The sequence below is a fragment of the Zootoca vivipara genome, chromosome 17 (assembly GCF_963506605.1).
Source record: "Zootoca vivipara chromosome 17, rZooViv1.1, whole genome shotgun sequence".
NCBI lineage: Eukaryota > Metazoa > Chordata > Lepidosauria > Squamata > Lacertidae > Zootoca > Zootoca vivipara.
Window position 1 is genome coordinate 24,594,418 of NC_083292.1, and position 21,718 is coordinate 24,616,135.

Sequence of the window (21,718 nt, forward strand, 5' to 3'; positions counted from 1 at the left end):
ACAAAAAATCGGCCAGATGGGCGGGGTATAAATAATAAATTATTATTATTATTATTATTATTATTATTATTATTATTATTATTATTATCATACGAAATATATTTAATATATTTTTTTATTCTAATAGCATCTTGCGGACCCCTCTGGCATAGCTCGCGGACCCCTGGGGGTCCCCGGACCACCTGTTGGGAACCACTGGACTGGAGGACATTCAGCGAACAGGATGATTCCCCCTACCCTACATCAGATAGGAAGGGCCTTTTCCGTCTCTTACCTCCTCTCCCAGGTTCAGGAGCAATCCTGCCCTTAGGTTCTGCCCTGTCTGGTGAAGTTGGCAGCTTCCTTTTTTCCTCTGTGAAGAAAACATTTTCTTACTCATGTGGCTTCAGTTTTGCCTCCTCCATGTTGTTGAATGTCCATAGGAATTGGCTGAGACTTGTTTTTCTGCCTTTAGAGATTTCTGCTCCTCCCCCCCACCCTTCTCCTTTTTTGTACATGGGTGGGAGGATAACAATATTTTCTTGCCAGTGTGGAAGCTTCATATCCTGGGGCTGGAGGATTGGTGGAGCCCACAGTACCCTATGATGTGGGAGTGACATTGCCTCTAAGGGAACACATCCATGTCTCTCCCCTGCCTGCCGCTGGCTGGATTTTTGCTTTTGTGCAATTGGGGGGGGGGAGAAAAAGCAGAGCTTCAAGGCTGTTCTGATGTGGTTGTTCTGACAGGTCACACAACACCCTTCTGGTTTACCCGAACCCCACACACGTAGGCCGTCTGCTGCTTCTGTTTCGTTTCATTTGTTCAGATGGAGATATATTTTTCTCTTCCCGCTCTTTTCTTCTTTTACCACTAGTGAGTGATTTTAAGGCGAGGGAAGTAACATTGGTGTCATGGCCACTGAGCAGTCGTTAAGTGATGCTCCCCACCACCACTACTGTGGTAGGGTTGGCATATGTCCGAGAAAACCCAGACATCTCTTTTTCGGGGCCAACATGCCCATCTGAGCATTTTTAATATATATTTTAAAGGAAATGTCTGGGTTTTTTTGGATTTGGGCGGCTTAGGCTCCGGCTGCTCTGTATGCCGTGGCTGATGCCAGCCTGAGCTGGGGAACAAGGTGCACAGGGGCAGTGGTGGCAGCCTCATGCGCCCGCACACCTCTTTCCCTGGCTCGGGCTGGCAGCAGCTCGAGCTGTCCTATTTTTTGCTCTTCAAGATACAGCAAACCGTGAGGGGCAGGATTTTGAGGGCTCGCTATTGGAAGTCTCCAGACCCAGCGAACAATCCATATTGCCTTCCCCAAGTGTCATGAGTGGGGCTTCTCAACCATGCTTAGGTACCCCTGCCTTCTGAGGTGTGTCATAGCTGTGATGGCTTTTCCTGTTGCTTCCGCCATTCTAGAACAAGATGGCCGCCCAGGAGGAGACAGGTCAGACTTCTTCTCTGACAGGGCTCAGTGTTCTGAGGCAGGGACTTCTCATTCACCCATTTATGCTACAGGTGGATGAGTAATGGTCAACTGAGTTTCTTCTTCTTCTCAAAGGTACACTCCAACATGTACCTTCTCAAAGGTACACGCCAACATTTACAAAGAGGTAAAGCACTCCCTCCCTCATAGAAAGGACAGAAGGGGGGGTGTCCTCTTCACAGAAAGCCCATGAGGGAAAGAGTTGGCACCATCCAGGAGGCGTATGAGGAGATCATGGCTCCCCAGCATGGCCAGTACTCAAAGATGATGGGAGTTGTAGTTCAAGAACATCTAGGAACTCAAGGCTGAGATCCAAAGAACTCTGAGGGGCCGAAAAAGTTCTCCTCCCACCAAACCCTGAAATTGGAGAGCGATAGTAAAATAATCCCCTCTGATTCAAGCAAGGCCTGTCACAAGGGAGCTTTCTCCCACAGTGATGTTGGCTTTCCTTCCTTGCCCTCATCACCTCCCCCCCCCCCCCGCATGGTGTGATGGCATTAGGTCCTGCCCTTCAGCATTATCTTGAGGACGAATTAACACTGACGACCTTCCATTTGGATTACTGCAATATGTTATGGATGGAGTTGAATTTGGAAATGGGCTGGAAACTTCAGTTGGTACCTGTCAGAGGGCCTGATATGGCTACTCTAGAGTAACGACTCCAGCATGGTCTTTTGAGGCTTTTATTAAGTGCTGATTATTTACAGTGTGCAGAGCGGTAAAAATGCATCCTTAAGGTGAGGTGTCAGAACCTCCGAATGGCGATTGGCGCGTTTTCTTCCAGCACCAAAGCTTTGGTAGACCCAACCTCTTCCCCCTACGTTTGCGTCGCAATTCGGGAGTTGGGGGGATTGGCCTCCCCCCCCCCCGTGCGCCCAACTTCCTGTCCCACCTGAGGCATGGGCTCCACAACCTTGCCTGAGCCTCGGACACCACTTCCTGACTCTCCGCTGGAGGCAGAGCTCTCCTTACTCTCTCCAGCGCTTGGGGATGGGCTGGAACTTAAGATGGGAGGGACTTCCCTGTATCCCTTGTCCCTCACAGTACCAATAACAACTGTTGGGGGAGAGAGAGAGAGAGAGAGAGAGAGAGAGAGAGAGAGAGAGAGAGAGAGAGAGAGAGAGAGAACCTGAGAATGTGTTCCACATCCACTGAGCTGTATCTAATTCAGAAGAGAATGGGCATGGCTAACTCAGGTCCATTAATTTCAAGGGGTCTACAGTGCCCTGAGTGCTCACTGGAAGGACAGATTGTGAAGCTGAGGCTCCAATACTTTGGCCACCTCATGAGAAGAGAAGAATCCTTGGAAAAGACCTTGATGTTGGGAAAGATGGAGGGCACTAGGAGAAGGGGACGACAGAGGACGAGATGGTTGGACAGTGTTCTCGAAGCTATGAACATGAGTTTGACCAAACTGCGGGAGGCAGTGCAAGACAGGAGTGCCTGGCGTGCTATGGTCCATGGGGTCACGAAGAGTCGGACACGACTAAACGACTAAACAACAACAACACTGCATATAACTTGTTTGGATAAACCCCATTGGATTTTGGCTCCCCTCTTCCTCTTTGTATCAATTCAGCAGGAGGCTATGAATGGGTCCAACAGCAGCAGAAGAAGAGGAAGCTTATATAAATAAATAAATGAACTATATAAACGGAAAATGGAGTTGTATGAGCAGCAAATTGATTTCTGCAAGAGCAATAGACTGGGTGGGATTGGCTCCCATTGGTGCCTGCACAGTGCCAAACCTCTTTCCTCACCACACTCTTCTGGCAAGTTGCAGTAACACTGCTGTTGAGAGGATGCCATTGCAGTGTCGTGCCAGCCAGCCCCTACCTGCATTGATGTGCTGTCCCTTTTAATTATCCCTAATAAGCTCCTCAATGATTTTGTGTGGGAGGGCAGGCGAACTCCTAGGCACGCCTTCCCTTGGGAGGAGAAGTTGGGCAAATCCACACCCACCAACATGTACTCACACCCTGTGTGAGGAACACACAGTGCCTTTCAGGAATCCAGGATAGCTGCAATGTTTTTTTCTCAACTGAGAACTATGTGGGTTGGCCTAGGGTGTTCTTTTCCACATGGCATAGATTGTTCTCTTATAGAAGCCACCAGTATGGCTAAGGTGAAGTCCTTATCTCGGTCCCTCTGAGTTTAAGGGAAATGGCGTTTGGTGGAACTCTGTGGGTGCTGATATTATATACGACCGTTTTAATTCACTCCTTGCTGTTTGCATGGGGAGCTTATTATCGTCTTACCAGGACCCAACTGCCTCGAGGAATGAACGGCCGTGCACTAGTACTACTTAGCGATCTCATAGTGGGATATATCATTATATTGGTAAGTCTATTTTACATATATCACGGGCATGAAGGGATACCTCTCTAAAAAGGGCTGCAACGTTTGAAATATTTTAGTTTAAAGGAAAGGCGAGTAAGAGACGACATGGTAGAAGTTTATAAAATTATACATAACGTGGAGGACGTGGATAGAGAAAAGTTTTCCTCCCTCTCTCATGACACTCTCATGAACATATTGGAGCTACGGAAGAGGCAGCGATGTCTGCCAAGTTGAACAGCTTCCATAGAGGATTAAGCCATGGCTGGTCATAGCTCTAGAGATGGAGACAGCAATGCTTCTGAACACCAGTTCCTGGAAAACATAGGAAGGGAGAGGGCTCCTGTGATTGGGTCATGTATGTGGGTTTCCCATTGGCCACTGTGAAATACTGGACTAGATGGGCCATGGTCCTAATCCACCAGGCTCTGCTTAGGTTCTTATCCACTCCAATGTATTTATTCTGAGTAGTACTCGCACTGAATACCACCCATTCCGTATGATTCTTAAGGACTACAACAACAAGAAACATACAAGGAAAGGGGACAGGGGCTTCTGTGCTGCTCAGGGTAAACCATTGTCCATCCAAAGAGGAAGGAAAGGATATACAGTCGCTTCATATGCCTGGGTTCCATCCCACAGCCAATAGACATATGAGAGAGAGAGAGAGAGAGAGAGAGAGAGAGAGAGAGAGAGAGAGAGAGAGAGAGAGAGAGAGATGAAAATTATCTAATGCTGATTATAAATGCTAAATGTTTTGGATTAAACAGGCCATATTTGTGGAAAAACTGGGCATCGGCCATAGATATTCCATAATGAGATCCTTGCGCAGGTTCTCACTATTAATGGAGGACTCAGACTTGATAATAAAGGACCTGGTTTTCGATGGGGTGCCGGTGAGGGTGTTCTGGCCCAGGACACTTGCTGGGAACAGGAAAGGAATCATCTTCCTTCATCCAGGTGCTGGACTATTTGGAAGCATCCGTAAGTTCTGTGAATTGTTTTTGAAATGGTTCACTATGTGCTTTGAGGAGAATCTGGGGTGCTGCTGCAATGCAAAGTTCCTGAAATGTTTGCTATGGAGGGATGGAGGTGGTTTCTGCTACCCCCATGTTGTTGTTGTTGTTGTTATTGTTGTTGTTGTTGTTTTCAGTGCTTTTTCCCTTAAAAAATTGTTAGGGGTACTCTCATTTTGACTAAAGAAAATCACCATTTTATAGTTCAAATCGGGAGAAATACATACCGTGTTTCTCCTAAAATAAGACACGTCTTATATTTATTTTTCCTCCAAAAAAACACACCATGGCTTATTTTCGGTGGATGTCTTATTTTTTTCGAGCGGGAGCGGGGTGTACAGTTTTGCTAAGCAACGGTAGAGATATCGCAAGGAGTTTGCTGCCTTAATTAGTTAGCTAGCGTATGCATAGTCAATAAGGCACTCAGGAGGCCAGGCATTTCTATTTTGAATCACAATGTGCAGAGTCGAAGAAAAAAAGGGCTATCAGAAAGAGCCAAGCACTTATAATTTCTTATAGTTCGGAATATGCAGAGTCAAAAATTAATCCTCAAGAAAAAAGACAGTCCGAAAGGCAATCCAAGCGCCAAGCCTCGATACTTTCTTACGATCCCGAATGTGCAGAGTTATAAAGTTATAAGAAAGTGGTAACAAAGAATCATCCGGTTATACTTTCCTCAGTTCCTCAGTCCTTCTTGCGCTCTCCATCCGTTTTCTTCTCTCTCTCTCTTCCCCCCCCCACCCCCTTTGCTCTTCGTAAATTCCCTCTGGAGCTCAAACCGCTGGCAACGCCCGGATTTCAGGCTTCCTTGCCGGGTGGAGGGAGAGCTGCTCTCGGCGTCCGTGGTACCGCTCCTCCAACTTCAAACGTCGGTTTCCCGGGAACCGTCCGACGCCACAGCTCTTTCCCTCAGAGTTTGGGGAAACCCCCCCCCCCGAAACTTTTTAGGAGGTCAGCAAGCCTCTAGACCTCCTTTCCCCACCTCTCCCCGTAGAGCTCTCGGAGCAAGAGGCGGCTGCACGGGAGCCGCTTTGGGGAGCACAGCGCAGCGCGAAGAGCCTACCGTAGTGAGAGGCAGCTGCGGCTGCAGGTGAAGCCCGGGATCTGCGTGGGCGACTGGGGGCGAACGCCCTGAGCGCTGCGGCGGTGGCGAAGAGGCGCCCGATCAGCCCGCTTCTCAGCTGATCGGGCGCCTCTTCGCTACCGCCGCAGCGCTCAGGGCGCTCGTCCCCAGTCGCCCACGCAGATCCCGGGCTTCACCTGCAGCCGCAGCTGCCTCTCACCATGCTCTTCGCGCTGCACTGTGCTCCCTGAAGCGGCAGCGCGAAGAGCCTGGTGAGAGGCAGCTGCGGCTGCAGGTGAAGCCCAGGATCTGCGTGGGCGACTGGGGACGAGCGCCCTGAGCGCTGCGGCGGTAGCGAAGAGGCGCCCGATCAGCTGAGAAGCGGGCTGATCGGGCGCCTCTTCGCCACCGCCGCAGCGCTCAGGGCATTCGCCCACAGTCGCCCACGCAGATCCCGGGCTTCACCTGCAGCCGCAGCTGCCTCTCACTAGGCTCTTCGCGCTGCGCTGCGCTCCTCGAAGCGGCTCCCACCCCCGGCTTATTTTCGGGGGATGTCTTATATTTATTCTAATAATTAAAAGCCTGACATGGCTTATTTTTGAGGACCGTCTTATTTTAGGAGAAACACGGTACATTAAATGGATAAAAGTACAAAGATTCACAAAAATGTTTAGGGGGTATGCATACCCCTGTGTACCCCCAGAAAAAAAACACCACTGATTATATTTCTTTTTCTATACCACCTTGCATGCCATAATAAGAAACAATAACAAACCACCTCCAACAGACAGTTTAAAAGAACGTAGATTGTTTGATTAGCCAAAGGTCTGAGAGAAGAGGAATGCTTTTGCCTGGCACCTAAACATATGTAATAAAGGTGCCAAGTGAGTCTCCCTGGGAACAGCATTCCACAAATGGGGAGCCACCACAGAAAAGGCCCCTTCTTGTGTTGCTGCCCTCTGGGCCTCTCACACAGGAGGCACTTGAAGAAGGGCCTCAGATGATGATTTATAATGGGTTCAATCCAACGTAGATTTTCCAGTGGGGATCCACAATCAAGTATATATATATACCATATATACTTGAGTATAAGCCTACTTTTTCAGCACCAAAAATGTGCTGAAAAAGCCGCCCTCGGCTTATATTCGAGTGAAGCAGGCGGCAGCAGAGAAAGGCACAGGACCGGGGGTTCGGAGAAGCGCTGTGCTGCGGCTGTCCAAACCCCCATCCTATGCCTGCTCTGTGCGAGGTGGCGGGGAGGGAGAAGCGGCGAGGAAGGGATCCTTCCTCGCTGCTTCTCCCCCCCACCCCGCTGCCGGCAGCTGGGAAAGGCATAGGATGGTATTTATTTTTATTTTTGAAATTTACCAGTAGCTGCTGCATTTCCCACCCTCGGCTTATACTTGAGTCAATAAGGTTTTCCCAGTTTTTTTGATGCCTCGGCTTATATTTGGGTTGGCTTATACTTGAGTACAGTGGTACCTCTACTTACGAATAACTCTACTTACGAATGTTTCTACTTACGAATGGAGCTCCGTCCGCCATCTTGGATGCGGTTTAGATAGGGTTTTTTCTACTTACGAATTTTTAGATAGGGTTGCTTCGACTTACGAATTTTTTCTCCCAATGCATTCCTATGGGATTTGACTTACTTTTTTTTTTTTTACTTACGAATGTGCGTTCGGAACGCATTAAATTCATAAGTAGAGGTACCACTGTATATACGGGTACATTTTATGACCTAAAAAATTAATTACCATGCCAAAATTAATCATATCTGTTAATTTCAGCAGGTTTACTTTCAGTAGGAGTAATATTGGATTCAACTCACAGCGATTTCAGTGTGAATGACCAAGGAATTTTGTAATGCAGTGTAACAAATAACTGCTCATAGCAGGTTGTGTGTGATGTGTGCTTTTTTTACAGAAGTCTCTGAAAGGCCCTGCCGTTCCTTTGCCAAGCTATCTGATTCAGTGGTTGTAAGTGTTGAGTAAGTATCTTCATGCTCGTTCTATCAGAAAAAAGAGCAAATCCCCATAGTTTGCAACCCTTTCTCACACACAAGCCCAGAGAAAATCTGACAAAGCTTTAAACATAGTGATTTTGACAACCTGTGGAATGGCCCAATCCCCCTAAGCATAAGAGCTCAGCTGCAGGCCCAGCATCCTGTTCTCACAGTGGCCAACCAGATGCCCCGATGCGAAGCCTACAAGCAAGGTGCGAGTCTGAAATCGTCCCTGGCCACGCCCCCAAGCAACCTGATTGGCTGCCTGGCAACCTGATGTGGCTGGGGTCTCCCCCGGCGGGACACGGGACACAACCCTGCCCCAACGCTGAGGGGAGTGGCTAGGTGGCCGGACTGCAACCTGGCCCCACCAGGAAGTGGACCCGATTTCTCATCCCCCTGACCAAGAAACTCAGGGAGATCCTGAGATGAAAAATCAAATCAAGGAAGCATTCAAAAGATAGAAGTTTATAATGGCATGGGGAAAATGGCTAGGTCAGGCATAGGCAAACTCGGCCCGCCAAATGCTTTATTATTATTATTATTATTATTATTTATAACGATTTATTAAATTTTCCAATTAAACACATTTAAAGACATTAAACAAAACAAACAAACATTCATAACAACACAATACATACATCACTCTTTTTACTCTTCTCACAATCTTCTATTAAAAATGCTCCGCCGAGCTTGACTTCCCTCCCTCCCCTCAATAGGTTTTCTAATCAGTTCTTATCTCGCAGTTCCTTTATATCTACTCCTTAAAGTCAATTCGTAGGATTTATTTCAAGCCTGCAAGTGTCTTTAAGCTTCTACAGTTCTTTTCCATATAGTCCACAAATTTACTCCAGTCTCTTAGAAACCTTGTTTCCCTCTGGTTTCGAATCCTGCTAGTCAGTCTCGCTAATTCTGCATAGTCCATCATCTTTGTCTGCCACTCTCCAATTGTCGGTAAGTCCTGAGTCTTCCATTTTGGGGCTAATAATGTCCTCGCCGCGGTTGTCGCATACAGAAATAAAGTGTCACAGTGACCGGATAGGACTACTTCAGAGTAACGACTCTGCACCGCTCTGCATTTTATCTTTTTATTTGTGTTACGTATTTACAGTGCTAAAGGTGGAGCTATTTACAGAGACACATCTTCTCAGCTTGAATCAGTACCTCCGAATGGCGTTTGGCGCGTCTTGCGCCAGCATAACAACTTGGGGAGCCCCATCCTCTTCCCCCGACGCTTTCTGCGAAGTTCCGGAGTTGGGGGGATGGGTCTCCCCCCCTTTCTTCCTCCTTCTTGTCCCACCTGGGACGCTGGCTCTTCTACCCTGCCAGAGCCTTGGACCCCACTTCCTGTTTCCCCACTTGAGCTGGAGCTTTCCCTGCTCTCAGTCGTGCTCTGGGCTGGGCTGGAACTCAGGAGGGGAGGGGCTTCGCGATACCCCTTGCCCCTCACATCCATCCCCCTCCCAGGCCCCCCTTCCTCCCTCCCGAGAGGCTGCACGGGTGTCGGTGGTGACTGAAAGCCTAAAAACTCCGTGCTGTCCGAGCCGGTTGGTGTGAACACCTCCCCCCAGTTCCCTTGGCCCCCTCCTTCCTCCTGGGAAGAGGGAAAGCCCAAAAAGTCCGTGGCCTCAGAGCTGGTGGGGGTGAAAATCTGCTGCCAGTCCACCTCTTCTCCTGACTGAGTGGACCTCGGAGATACCCACATCTCCTCCTCCGTGTCCTCAAACTCTGCTTCCCATCTCCATGGTGAACTGCTTTCCCCCTCCTGTGCTTCCTCCTCCTCCCCCTCCCTTTCCATGTGCCAGGGCTTGGGCCTGTGTGGGAAGAGGGCGTGGAATTCTTCCACTAAGAATTCCTCCTGTATCTGGGTGGCTGGGACCCATTCATTTTGGGATGGCGGGGCGTCCTCCCATGCCATAAGGTACTCCAGGCCCCCAACCCCCTTCGTGAATCAAGGATGGCCGTTGCTTCATTGAGTGGCTCCCTGCCTCCTCTCTCCCCCCCTCCCCCGGGGGTCTGTGCGCTGCCTCGGAACCTGCTACTTTCCCTGTACGGAGACAGCAGCGATCTATGAAACACTGGGTGCACCCTCATGTCCTCTGGCAGTGCCAGCCTGAATGCCACCGGGTTGACCTGCTGCGTGACCGTGAAGGGGCCCAACCTTCTGGGTGCCAGCTTCTTGCACCTCCCTCTGGTGGGAAGGCCCTCCGAGGACAACCAAACCTTGTCCCCCACCCTGATGACCTCCCCCGGTCGCCTATGGTGATCTGCCCCCTTCTTGTACGCTTCCTTGGCCCTCTCCAAGTCTTCTCTGAGCTGCTGGTGCACCGTCTCCAGCTCCTCTGCCCAATCCTCTGCCTGCGGGCCCTCCTCCTCCTCCTCCCCCTCCCTCTCCGGGAAAGATCGGAGGTCGCGCCCGTAGTTGGCCTTAAAGGGCGACACCCCTGTGGAGACGTGCACCGCATTGTTGTAGGCAAATTCTGCCAGTGGCAGGCGATCCACCCAGTCCGTTTGCCTCTGGCTGACATAGCATCTCAGGTACTGCTGCAGAATGGCGTTGACCCTCTCCGCCTGTCCATTGGTCTGCGGGTGCCGAGCCGTCGACAAGCTGACCTCCACCTGCAGGAGGTTCATGAGCCGCCTCCAGAACCTGGAAACAAATTGGTGGCCTCTATCCGAAATAACTCTTAAAGGTAATCCATGCAGTCTGAATACGTGGTCAACAAACAGTTTGGCTGTCTCTTCTGCAGAGACCGCCCTGGCACACGGTATAAAATGGCACATTTTGGACATAAGGTCCACCACCACCAACACTGCGGTCTTGCCCCTGGACGACGGCAGGTCTGTGATGAAGTCCATTGACACTACTTCCCACGGCCTGTGCGGGGTGGCTAATGGCTCCAGCAACCCTGCTGGTGCTGCTCTGACTACCTTTGCTCGCTGGCAGGTGTCACAGCCCCTTACATAGTCCCGAACATCTTCCCGCACCCCTGGCCACCAGAAGTGTCTCATGACTAGGTGAGTGGTTTTGTCCCTTCCAAAATGACCCGCCGTCGGGTTGTCGTGCATCTGCTTGAGGACCTTACCTCTGAGCTGGTTGGTGGGCAGGTACAGGGCTCCTCTGTAAAAAAGCAACCCCCTCCTTTCCGCAAAGTCTTTTGCCTGCTCCCTCCCCCCTCGCAGCTCTCTAAAGATGCGGGTGGCAAACTCATCTGCTGCCGTCAGTGCTGTGAGTTCTGCCTCACTCACCACTGCTGCTCCGCAGGACCATGCTGATGGGGGGAAAATGTGTCGGGGTGCAGGTGGCAACTCCTCCTCCATGTACTCTGGCTTGCGGGAGAGGGCATCCGCCCTGACGTTCTGCTCTCCCGGTATGTAGTGGATGGAGAAGTTGAAGTGCGAGAAGAACTCTGCCCACCGTATCTGCCGCTGGTTGAGCACCCTGGCCGTTCTCCAGAACTCCAGGTTCTTGTGGTCCGTGCACACCTGAATGGGGTGCTTGGCACCCACTAGGAAGTGTCTCCAATGCTGGAACGCAGCGTGGATCGCGAGAAGTTCCTTATCAAACACCGTGTAGTTGCGTTCTGGCTGTGTCAGCTTTCTGGAGAAGAAGGCACAGGGTCTCCACTCTCTGTTGGCATCCAGTTGCAGCAAAATGGCGCCCAAAGCCCTGTCTGAAGCATCTGTCTCCACGCGTAGGGGCGCATCCTGCACCACGTGGAACAAGTTCTGGTCAGAGGCGAACACCCTCTTGAGGCTTTCAAACGCTGCTTGCGCCTCTGGTGTCCATCTGAACTTCTGCTTGCCTCTCAGGCAGTCCGTAATGGGAGCCGTAACGCGAGAGAAGTTCTTGATGAACTTCCTGTAGAAGTTGGCGAAGCCCAGTAGGCGTTGGGCATCCTTGCGCGTCCTGGGGCTGTGCCAGTCCAGGATGGCCTGCACCTTGTCCTTGTCCATCGCTAGCCCCTTGTCTGACAGCTTGTAGCCCAGGAAGTCCACCTCTTTGGTGTGAAACTTGCACTTCTCTAGCTTCACATACAGGTGGTTCTCCTTTAGGCGCTGCAACACCTCCCTGACATCCTTCACATGCTGCTCGGGGTCATTGGAGTATATAAGGATGTCATCTAGGAAGACCAAGCAGTTCTTGAAGAGGAGGGACCCCAGGACGTGGTGCATGAAGGCCTGGAAGCATGCTGAGCCCCCTTGCAAACCGAAGGGCATCACCAGATATTCAAAAGAGCCCAGAGGCGTGAACATCGTGGTCTTCCACTCATCGCCTTCCCGGATCCTGATCAAGTTGTACGCCCCCCCTCAGGTCGAGCTTGGTGAAGATCTTGCCCCTGCGTGCCGCTGTCAGCAGATCATCCACTCTGGGCATAGGGAAAGCCACCGGTTCCGTCATGCTGTTGAGGCGTCTGAAATCCACCACCAGGCGGCGCTGTTGTGTGTCTTTCTTGTCCACCCAGAAGACCGGGCTGCCCCCTGCTGCCTTGCTTTCTCTGATGAACCCCCGCTTGAGGTTCTTGTCGATGAACGCCCGCAGGTCCTCCAGTTCCTGATCTGACATGGAGTACAGCTTGGCTGGGGGTAGCGCGGCCCCTGGCACCAGGTTGATCTGACAGTCAAACGACCTGTGCGGGGGTAGGTGGTCGGATTCCGCTTCACTGAAGACCACCTGCAGGTCCCAGTATGGCTTGGGTATCGCCTCACCCCCCTTGACGTGCATGGTGGCCACCGTGGCTATTGGCGGCCCCTCCCTTGGTTGGTGCTGCATGCAATGTTCCAGACAAAAGTCTGATCCAAACGTGATGCATCTCTGGTGCCAACTGATGGAGGGGTCATGGCGCGCCAGCCAGCTCATGCCCAAGACGATGGGGGGGTCTGAAATGGTGGTGACGTTGAATGCCAGTGTCTCAGAGTGCCGTCCCACCGTCATTCTCATGGGGGGGGGTCTGGTGGGTGATGGCCCCTCCCAGCAACTCCCTGCCATCAATGGTGGAGACGTGCAGGGGAAAATCCAGCTGCAGAAGTTGGATCTGGTGCGCTTCTGCAAAGTTTCTCGAAAAGAAGTTGGCCGACGCCCCCGAATCGATTAACGCGAGGACCGTCAGGGGATACCCATTAGGGAGTGTTAGCGTCACTTCTAGAACCACCCCTGCTCTGGGGGGGGGGGTGGGCTGGCGCTGCTCCTCGCTGTGCGGGTGGGTGGGCTGGGGCTGTTGTTTGCCGATTGCGCCTGGCTGCTGCCCCTTGTCTCCTGCAGCCAGGCTGTCTCGTTTCCCTGCTGTGGTGCTGCGTCAGTGGGGGAGGGCACAACCGTTCCCGCCTTTCCTTGCCACTCCCTGCGATGTGGGCAGTCTCTGACGAGATGCTGAGGGGAGTTGCAGAGAAAGCAATTCCCGCCTCTTCCCTCCTTGCGTCTTGGCGTCGCTGGGGTTTGAAAAGCCCGCGCGCGCGCGCTATCAATTTGCATGGGTTCCTGGTCTTGGCTGGCCCCTGGCATGGCATGAGATGGCTGTTGGGGGAGTGGCTTCTCCTGCGACCGTGGGAACCAAGCCCGCTTTGTGCGCGTTGCTTGCTTGTCGTTCCACCGGGATTCCTGTCTCACCCCCACCGCCAGAGCCGCTTTGCTCAGCTGATCCATATTACTGGGCTTTGGACCTCTCGAGAGCTCATCTTTCACATCCTCATTCAACCCCAGGTAGAATGCCGCTTCCATCGGAGGCGAGTGCAGTTCCCACCCCAGTCTGTGCACCAGCATGGTGAATCTTGACCAATATTCACGAACTGTCATTGTTCTTTGTCTTAAATTATGCAGTTCCTCTTTGGTCTGGTCCAAATGGCTATCAGCCGCATACATGGTTTTTAAAGCCTCCAAAAATAGTTTGACATCCTTCATGCAAGGATTTTTTGTCGCGATTAACGGTCTCAGCCACTCCCTGGCTCCCCCGGTAAGGTGTTCCACAATAAACGCTACTCTGTGCGCATCATCAGGGAACTCATTATTGTGCAGCTCAAGAGCATACACGATCTCAGTCTCAAAGCCATGATATGCCCTCGGGTCTCCATTGAACTTGCTTACTAGGGTCCCTGCTCTCCTTCCCGGCAGCACTTGGAGCTGGGCACCCCCTCCTCCCTTGGCTTTCTCTGCATCCAACTTGTTTTGGAGGTCCACCGCTACTGCCCTTAACTGCTGCTCTTTCTCCTGAAGCGCTCTCACCTGTTCAGCAAGGTTGTGCCTGTCCTCTTTGACTTTCTCCGTTTCTTGTTTAGCTGCCTTTAATTCCCCCTGTGCCTGCAACGCCAGTGCCTGCAGGTCCTGCTGGGCTTTCTCCACGATCTGCCGCCATTTCTCTGCTTCTGGCGTTGTCATCCCGGCAACTCCAAAGTAGCCCCAGAAAGGATTCGGAGGTAGCTGTCACAGTGACCGGATAGGACTACTTCAGAGTAACGACTCTGCACCGCTCTGCATTTTATCTTTTTATTTGTGTTACGTATTTACAGTGCTAAAGGTGGAGCTATTTACAGAGACACATCTTCTCAGCTTGAATCAGTACCTCCGAATGGCGTTTGGCGCGTCTTGTGCCAGCATAACAACTTGGGGAGCCCCATCCTCTTCCCCCGACGCTTTCTGCGAAGTTCCGGAGTTGGGGGGATGGGTCTCCCCCCCTTTCTTCCTCCTTCCTGTCCCACCTGGGACGCTGGCTCTTCTACCCTGCCAGAGCCTTGGACCCCACTCCCTGTTTCCCCACTTGAGCTGGAGCTTTCCCTGCTCTCAGTCGTGCTCTGGGCTGGGCTGGAACTCAGGAGGGGAGGGGCTTCGCGATACCCCTTGCCCCTCACATAAAGTATTGTCCTCCTTGGTTATCTCTTGACCTATCATTTCGCCAATTCTGCGGTGATTCTCGCTTTAATATCTTCATCCTGCTCCTCTGGTATACCTCTTAATTTCAGAATTAATTGCTTTTGCTTCATCTCCATCATCGCCAAATTGTCCAGCATCTGTTCATGTGCCTTATCTAATTTATCAACTTTTTCTTTCACTTTATCCGATTCTTTCTTGACATCTCTGATTTCCTTCTGGTTTTTCTTCACCGCCTCATCAGTTACTTTGGATCTCACTGATAAGTCTTTTATTTTGTTGTGAGTTCACCCACTGCTCCTTCAACTTTCTCAAATTTTTTGTCTAATGTATCTTGTACTTCCCCTAATTTCTTCTCCATACGTTATTCATTTTGTCTTAATTCATCTTTAATTTTCTGCCATAAAGCATCTAGGTCCCTGACTTCTTCTTGTTTTGATCCTCTTCTCTCTGTTGGTGTTGCCAGTCCTTTTTCCCCATCTTTGCCATCCCTTCCTGCCATTTTTGCTTCAAATTATGCCTGTAATTATAATCTTAAACTCTAGGGGGCGCTCTTAATTCAAATACCACAAATTTAAATGGGTGTAATACCAAAATGTCCTCTAAGTGGAGCTCTAATACCACAATTTTAAATGGGTGTAATACCAAAACGTCCTCCAGGTGGCGCTCTAATACAGTTTTTCAAACAGACATGCAGTATTATATTTTCCCCACTGGGTGGCGCCTGATATCCCTCTCCCCCCCTCTCTCAGTACTTTTCCGTTTACCACTCAGTCAATGAACAGATATGATTTTTGTCTATTGTTCTATTTTCTAGTTTCTCTTTCGCCTTCAGCCACTTGCTGGCCTAATCCACCACGATACCTGTAAAAAAGAAGCCAAGTCCCGCAACTCTTCAGCCTCTTAATGGCCTAATCCAATTTTTAAGGGGAAAATTTAGATCTTGTCGCCAAAGCCAAAGCAAACCAAAGCCAGGTCCCCACGGAAGAAATCAGGAGTCGAAAGTAAACCACAACAATTATAATAATAAAAAGGAAAAAGAAACGCAACAAAAAGAGAGTAACAAAAAGAGACTGCGCTTAATGGGGCTAGTGGTCTTCTCCCCTTCGTGCCCGCAGCTCGATCCCTTCCTCGGCTCTTAACGATAAAAAGCCAGGGTGCAGGAGAGCACGCTGGGCGCCGCTGGGTGCCACGACCCTCAGGGTAACCCCCCCTGAGGTTTAGGAGGTCCGCAGAGCCTTTGCGGTACCTCCGTGCGCCCCAAAAAGCTCGGGATTCCCCGAGAGGCTATCCCGCGCTCCTTAAGATGTCCGCGGTGAACCGGAAGAACTCGGCCCGCCAAATGCTTTGGGACTACAACTCCCCTGATCCCTAGTTAACAGCACCAGTGGTCAGGGATGATGAGAATTGTAGTCCCAAAACATCTGGAGGGCCGAGTTTGCCTATGCCTGGGCTAGGGCAAAGTTGTTTTTATCCCTCTCTCATAATACTGGAACATGTGGACATGCAATGAAGCTGAAAGCTGTAAGTTTCAGATAAAAGAAAGTACTCCTTCATAAAGTTCAAAGTTAAGCTATAGAACTCCCTCCTACAGGAGGCAGGGATAACCTCCTACTTGGATGACTTTCAGAAAGGTTTAAGCAACTTCAGAGTATAAGGCTACCAGTGGCTTCTAGCCATGATGGCTATAGTCTTTCTCTACGGTCAGAATAAGACTTGCTGGAAATTGCAGGAGGGAAGACTGCTCTTGTACTCATGTCCAGCTTGGGGATTTTCTCCAGTGATTGACCCCTGGCCACTGAGAACAGGATGAGGAACTAGAATATTCAGGTGGAAAACCTCAGGTACAGAGGCTGAATGCTGCACTCCAGGACTTTCCATTTCCCTCTCTGAACTCACCCCAGACCCCTCAACATTGCCCCTCTTTTGCACCCTCCTTGAGTGGCATCTGCCTGGCTGGAATGTGTGGCTGTGTGCAGGAGCCAGCCTACTTGTCGAATGGGAAAGTTTGCATTTGCTTTCCATTTTGGTCTCTGGGCCCCAGAATGTTTCACAGAAAGGAATGTGACCCTAAAGGTGAAAAGGATTTCCAATTCAAGGGGACATGCCAAATGCGATCCAGGAAAATGTTGAATGTTGATGATATCTTATTTTCTCTTTAGTTTTCGTTTAGCTCCTGAGCATCCGTATCCAGTCCCAGTTCTGGACAGTTTAACTGCTGTAATACACTTTCTGAAAAATGCCAAGGAATATGGAGTGGACCCCAGCCGTATTGCCATTGTTGGGGAGAGTAGCGGAGGCACTTTTGCTACTGCCATTTGTCAAGAACTGGTGACCAGAGAGGACCTCCCAAGAGTGCGAGCTCAGGTCCTCATTTACCCATTCCTCCAAGGAATGGACTTCAATTTGCCATCCTATCAGCAAAACCATTCAATTCCTCCCTTGTTCCGGAAAAGAGCTGCCAAATTTGGTTTCGCATATCTCACTGGGAAGACAATCAATGTACCAGTAGATGGAATTCTGAAAGGCGCCCATGTCCCTCCTGTTTTGAGAGAGAAATACCAAAAATGGATCAGTGCTGATAACATTCCAGAAGAATTTAAAGCTAGGGGTTATGTTCCTGTAGCGCCTGCTCCATTTTCAGAAGACCTTTATGAACAAGTTAAAAGAGGCGCTGAGACAATGTTTTCCCCCCTTCTAGCAGAGGACGACATAATCCGCCAGCTCCCAGAGACTTTCATTCTAACCTGTGAGTATGATGTTCTCCGGGATGATGGGCTGTTGTACAAGAAGCGTCTAGAGGACAACGGTGTGCCAGTGACATATCATCATCTTCCAGATGGATTGCATGGAATATTGGGCCTTGTTGGTTTGGGGCCACTTGAATTTCCGAGCTCAAAGAAATGTATGCAGCATGTAGTAGAGTTCTTAAAAGGTTTATAGAAATGAATGACCTTCTTTGTCTTCCAATGGCAGTCTTCCACTTCTGTGGGGGGGAATTTTATTCCTCATTGTGCCAATCCCAAAGTAAAAAGAAAAACTCAGTTTTTGTTGTTGCTTAGCTGTTTAGTCGTGTCTGACTCTTCGTGACCCCATGGACCAGAGCACACCAGGCACTCCTGTCTTCCACTGCCTCCCGCAGTTTCGTCAAACTCATGTTCGTAGCTTCGAGAACACTGTCCAACCATCTCATCCTCTGTCGTCCCCTTCTCCTTGTGCCCTCAATCTTTCCCAACATCAGGGTCTTTTCCAGGGCGTCTTCTCTTCTCATGAGGTGGCCAAAGTATTGGAGCCTCAGCTTCATGATCTGTCCTTCCAAAGTTTTACTCAGTCTAATTTGTTAGAATCACCATGGGCTCCGTAAGTAGGTAAGCAAAGCCCTGTTGGATCAGGCCATTGCCCCACTTTGTCCATAACCCTACTCCCACAAAGACCAAGCAGATGCCTCTTGAGATACCCACAAACAGAACCTGGGTGCAAGAGAAGTTTCCCTGCTTATAATTCCTAGCAAGCGGCATTAATACTGCATGCAGTAGTGGAGGGAAAACATACCCATAGCCTCCTCTTTGAATTGGCCTAATCCTCTGTTAAAACTGTCCAAATGAGTCACCAACATTACCTGTTGTGTTTGCTAATTCCACTGAATAACTTTAGTGCCAGAATAACTGGAATATATACAGTCATACCTCGGTTTAAGTACGCCTCGGTTTGAGTATTTTCAGTTTAAGTACTCCGCGGACCTGTCTGGAACGGATTAATCCACTTTCCATTACTTTCAATGGGAAAGTTGGCTTCAGGTTAAGTACGCTTCAGGTTAAGTAAAGACTTCCGGAACTGTAAGGGGGAGAGAGTTCAGAGTACCTCCCCCTATCATCAAGAGCAGCCCCTCCCTGAGCAGTGAAGGAAGCACAGGCTCGGGGGAGGCTAGTCAGGACATGGAGAGAGAGTGCCAGGGCTCAGGCAGGATGAAAGAGCCCAGACTCCACAGGCGGGAAGAGAGAGTAGGGGAAAAGGGGGAGAGGGAAAACATGGAACGCAGACCCTTTCCTCCGGTTCCGGAATTACGAAAGAGAAGAAAGGGGAGGAGATTCAGTGTCCCGCGACTTTTATGTTGGGGGCGTTCGCGCCGGGGGGCACTTCCGGATTCTGCATCGGAGTAAGAAGACATGTTTCTACACCTAGCTCACTGTAAATAGAGGCACCAATAAACACATTGTGGAAAAGTGACATGAGGAGTGTCGTTACTCTAGAGTAGTCGCAAGAATCCCCTGACAGGAACCAATAGTGTTTGTAAACCGAGGTACCACTGTAGAGTGATCCCACATGCGCCTGTTCAGGCCAGATGTGTACAACTGAAAGCAGACTAGGATCTACTAAAGTGGATGAAGGACTGACGAGGTATGGTTCTGCTGTCCAGTCCCAATCTTGGTCCCCACAGCCATTGCCACCACTGAGCAAAGTTTCCCTATCATTTTCAAGGACAGCTCCATGTAAAACACATTGAGGTAATCCAAATGGGAGGTGACCAGTGTTGATTTTGACAGGAACGTACCGGTAATGCCGCAGGCAGTGGCGGAGGAAGGGGGCGGGCTGCCCTGGGTGCTCAAGTGGCGCCATTGGCAAACTGCCCGGAGGCGCATGTATGCTGCTATGTACTACACATGCACGGTGCTGCTACGCACTGCGCATGCACTGCCAGGCAGTTTGCCCCGACACCCCGCCCTGGGTGCCGGTTAGCCTTCCTTTGCCCCTGGCCGCAGGACAGCATCTTCTGGTTGAGAGTCTTAAGTGTAGCTTAGGGAATGGAAAGTAAACATCACAGCAAGGGAAAAGACACAGAAGAAGAGCTCTCTTGTGTGACTGACAGGCTCACTTGAATCAGAGGGAATTATCTTACCCGCTCTCTCCAATTTCAGTGTTTGGTGGAAGGAAAGCTTTGTAAGTGTCCAAGCCAGAACTGTAGCTAAGAGGCATCTAGGTTTCTGCCCCGGGTGAAGCCTCCAGAGGGGAGCCATTGAGGCTTCCAGCATGTCTGGGCTTCAGCTGAAGAAGGCTCATCTACAATGCAATGTAGGGAAATGGAGAGCTGGAGACTCTGGAGATGCTGCGTGACTCTCACCAGCAAAGCAGAAGATAGGATCCCCTGTGGGTTTGCTACACTGTGAGAAAGAAATTACGGAGTGTTAAATAGTGGGAAAGAAGGATGAAGACACAGCTCTAAAAACAACCAGCTCTTTATACTAGTTCTGAGTCCCAGACTGAACAGTAGCTTAGCCCAGTGTTTCTCAACCTTTTTTGGGCCACGGCACACTTGTTCCGTGAAAAAAATCACGAGGCACACCACCATTTAAAAAGTTAAAAAAATTAACTCTGTGCCGCCCTATATTATAATTATGACTGTAAGAAACACTTGCCAAATATTGCTTTCCGGCGGGTCAGCGCTGCCGAGTTCTTAAAAGATCCGGGTTTCTGATCCACCCCACCCGACCCCGCCGTCCCGTATCTTACCCTGTGCGTGTTCTCGGACTTGTGAGAGGACGATTTGGTCTTCATGCCTCCGTGAATTAGCAACAAACTACCTTTTGAATGATGGAGATTGAATATTTTAAAAGTAGCTACTTGAAGTCCGCTCGATTTTCCAATAAAGAGACACACGTGCGGCACTATTAGCTGCTGGGGGCTGCCATCTTGGCTAAAGGATTCTGGGATGATCCTGTCACGTGAGGCATGGGGAAAATGGAAATAATGAAAGCTGATTGGTCCCGTGGAAACTAGAAGGGGCGAAGAAATAGGACGCCCAGGGAGGTGGAGTTTGCAGCTGCAAAATCGCCCTTCTCATCGCCGCACGTCGCGGCACACCAGCCAGCGTCTTGCGGCACACTAGTGTGCCGCGGAACAGCGGTTGAGAAACGCTGGCTTAGCCGACTGGCTTATATACCGGTAGTACTCAGTAACTTGCAACAGTAACAAACTTCCCCTAGCTACCCAATCTGTGAACAGCACTCTCAATCCTTCATTTGCATGTTGTGGACCTGAGTGAGAACTGCAGCCACAGTGGGCAGGGTAAGAACTGCAGCCACGGTGGCCAGAAGGAGTACTGCAGTTAACTTAATACAGTGATGGGCAACCTTTTGAGCTTGGTGTGTCAAAATTCGCCAAAAAACCGAGCATAACTCGGGTGGTGTGTCACTTCAAGAGAAAAAAACATAATTTCATGATATTTATAGTTTAAATAACAATAATGTATAATTGTAATATATAACTGTATTTAATAAACCAAAAACTAATTATTTAATCAAACCAAACCAAAAACCCCTTATTTATCACAAAGTGCCCAGAGTTGTTGAGCTTTTTGGGGGGAGCTGCTGCCCAAAGTTTTGGAGGTTTTTTGGGGTGTGTGTGCAAAAGTTGCTTTGCCTTTGGGGGGTGCCCCAAAGCTGCTGCGCTTTTTTGGGGGGAAAGAGAACAGAAATAAATGACGAATAATACCTTTGCTGGAACTAACACACAGCACTAACATAGTCTGCCAAAGCGCCAAAAAACCCAGCACAGAACAGGTTAAAAATGAACGCTGTTACACCCAATCATCGTCTGCCAAAGCGCCAGAAAAAACAGCACAGAAAGGGTTAAAAAACCAATCTCTGGCTACCAGCAACAACAACAACAAAAAAGGATCCGTGTGAGGAGGAGCGGGGAACAAATTGGGGGGGGGGAGACAACAACAGCGCGAATGGGCCGATGGGGTGCGTGCCAGCAGTGAGGGCTCTGCGTGTCGCATCTGACACGTGTGTTATGGGTTCGCCATCACTGACTTAATACATACCGGTAACACCCATTTTGGACCTGAGTGAGAACTGCAGCCACGGTGGCCAGAAGGAGTACTGCATTTAACTTAATACATAACACTGAGGGACGGAGGGAGGGGCGGGAAGCTGAGGAAGAGAATCAGTGGGACTAGATTATCCT

General features: G+C 50.0%; 1 protein-coding gene across 1 annotated transcript; it reads left to right on the top strand.

Moving 5' to 3' along the window:
- Positions 1-3,485: 3,485 nt before the first annotated feature.
- LOC118076538 (arylacetamide deacetylase-like 4) lies at positions 3,486-21,331 on the top strand. The gene is made up of 4 exons (XM_035099376.2): positions 3,486-3,809; positions 4,577-4,790; positions 7,812-7,875; positions 16,915-21,331. Exons 1-4 carry the CDS (start codon positions 3,633-3,635, stop codon positions 17,693-17,695), a joined length of 1,236 nt encoding a protein of 411 aa, XP_034955267.2. The 5' UTR covers positions 3,486-3,632; the 3' UTR covers positions 17,696-21,331.
- The last annotated feature ends 387 nt before the right edge of the window (positions 21,332-21,718 follow it).

What these genes read in the sequence shown, in the direction of transcription:
- LOC118076538 (XM_035099376.2), top strand. Translation starts at nt 3,633, where the DNA reads ATGGCGTTTGGTGGAACTCTGTGGGTGCTGATATTATATACGACCGTT. An exon ending in TGGGATATATCATTATATTG is followed by an intron (nt 3,810 to 4,576) that starts GTAAGTCTATTT and finishes TGGATTAAACAG; the next exon opens with GCCATATTTGTGGAAAAACT. An exon ending in TGGACTATTTGGAAGCATCC is followed by an intron (nt 4,791 to 7,811) that starts GTAAGTTCTGTG and finishes CTTTTTTTACAG; the next exon opens with AAGTCTCTGAAAGGCCCTGC.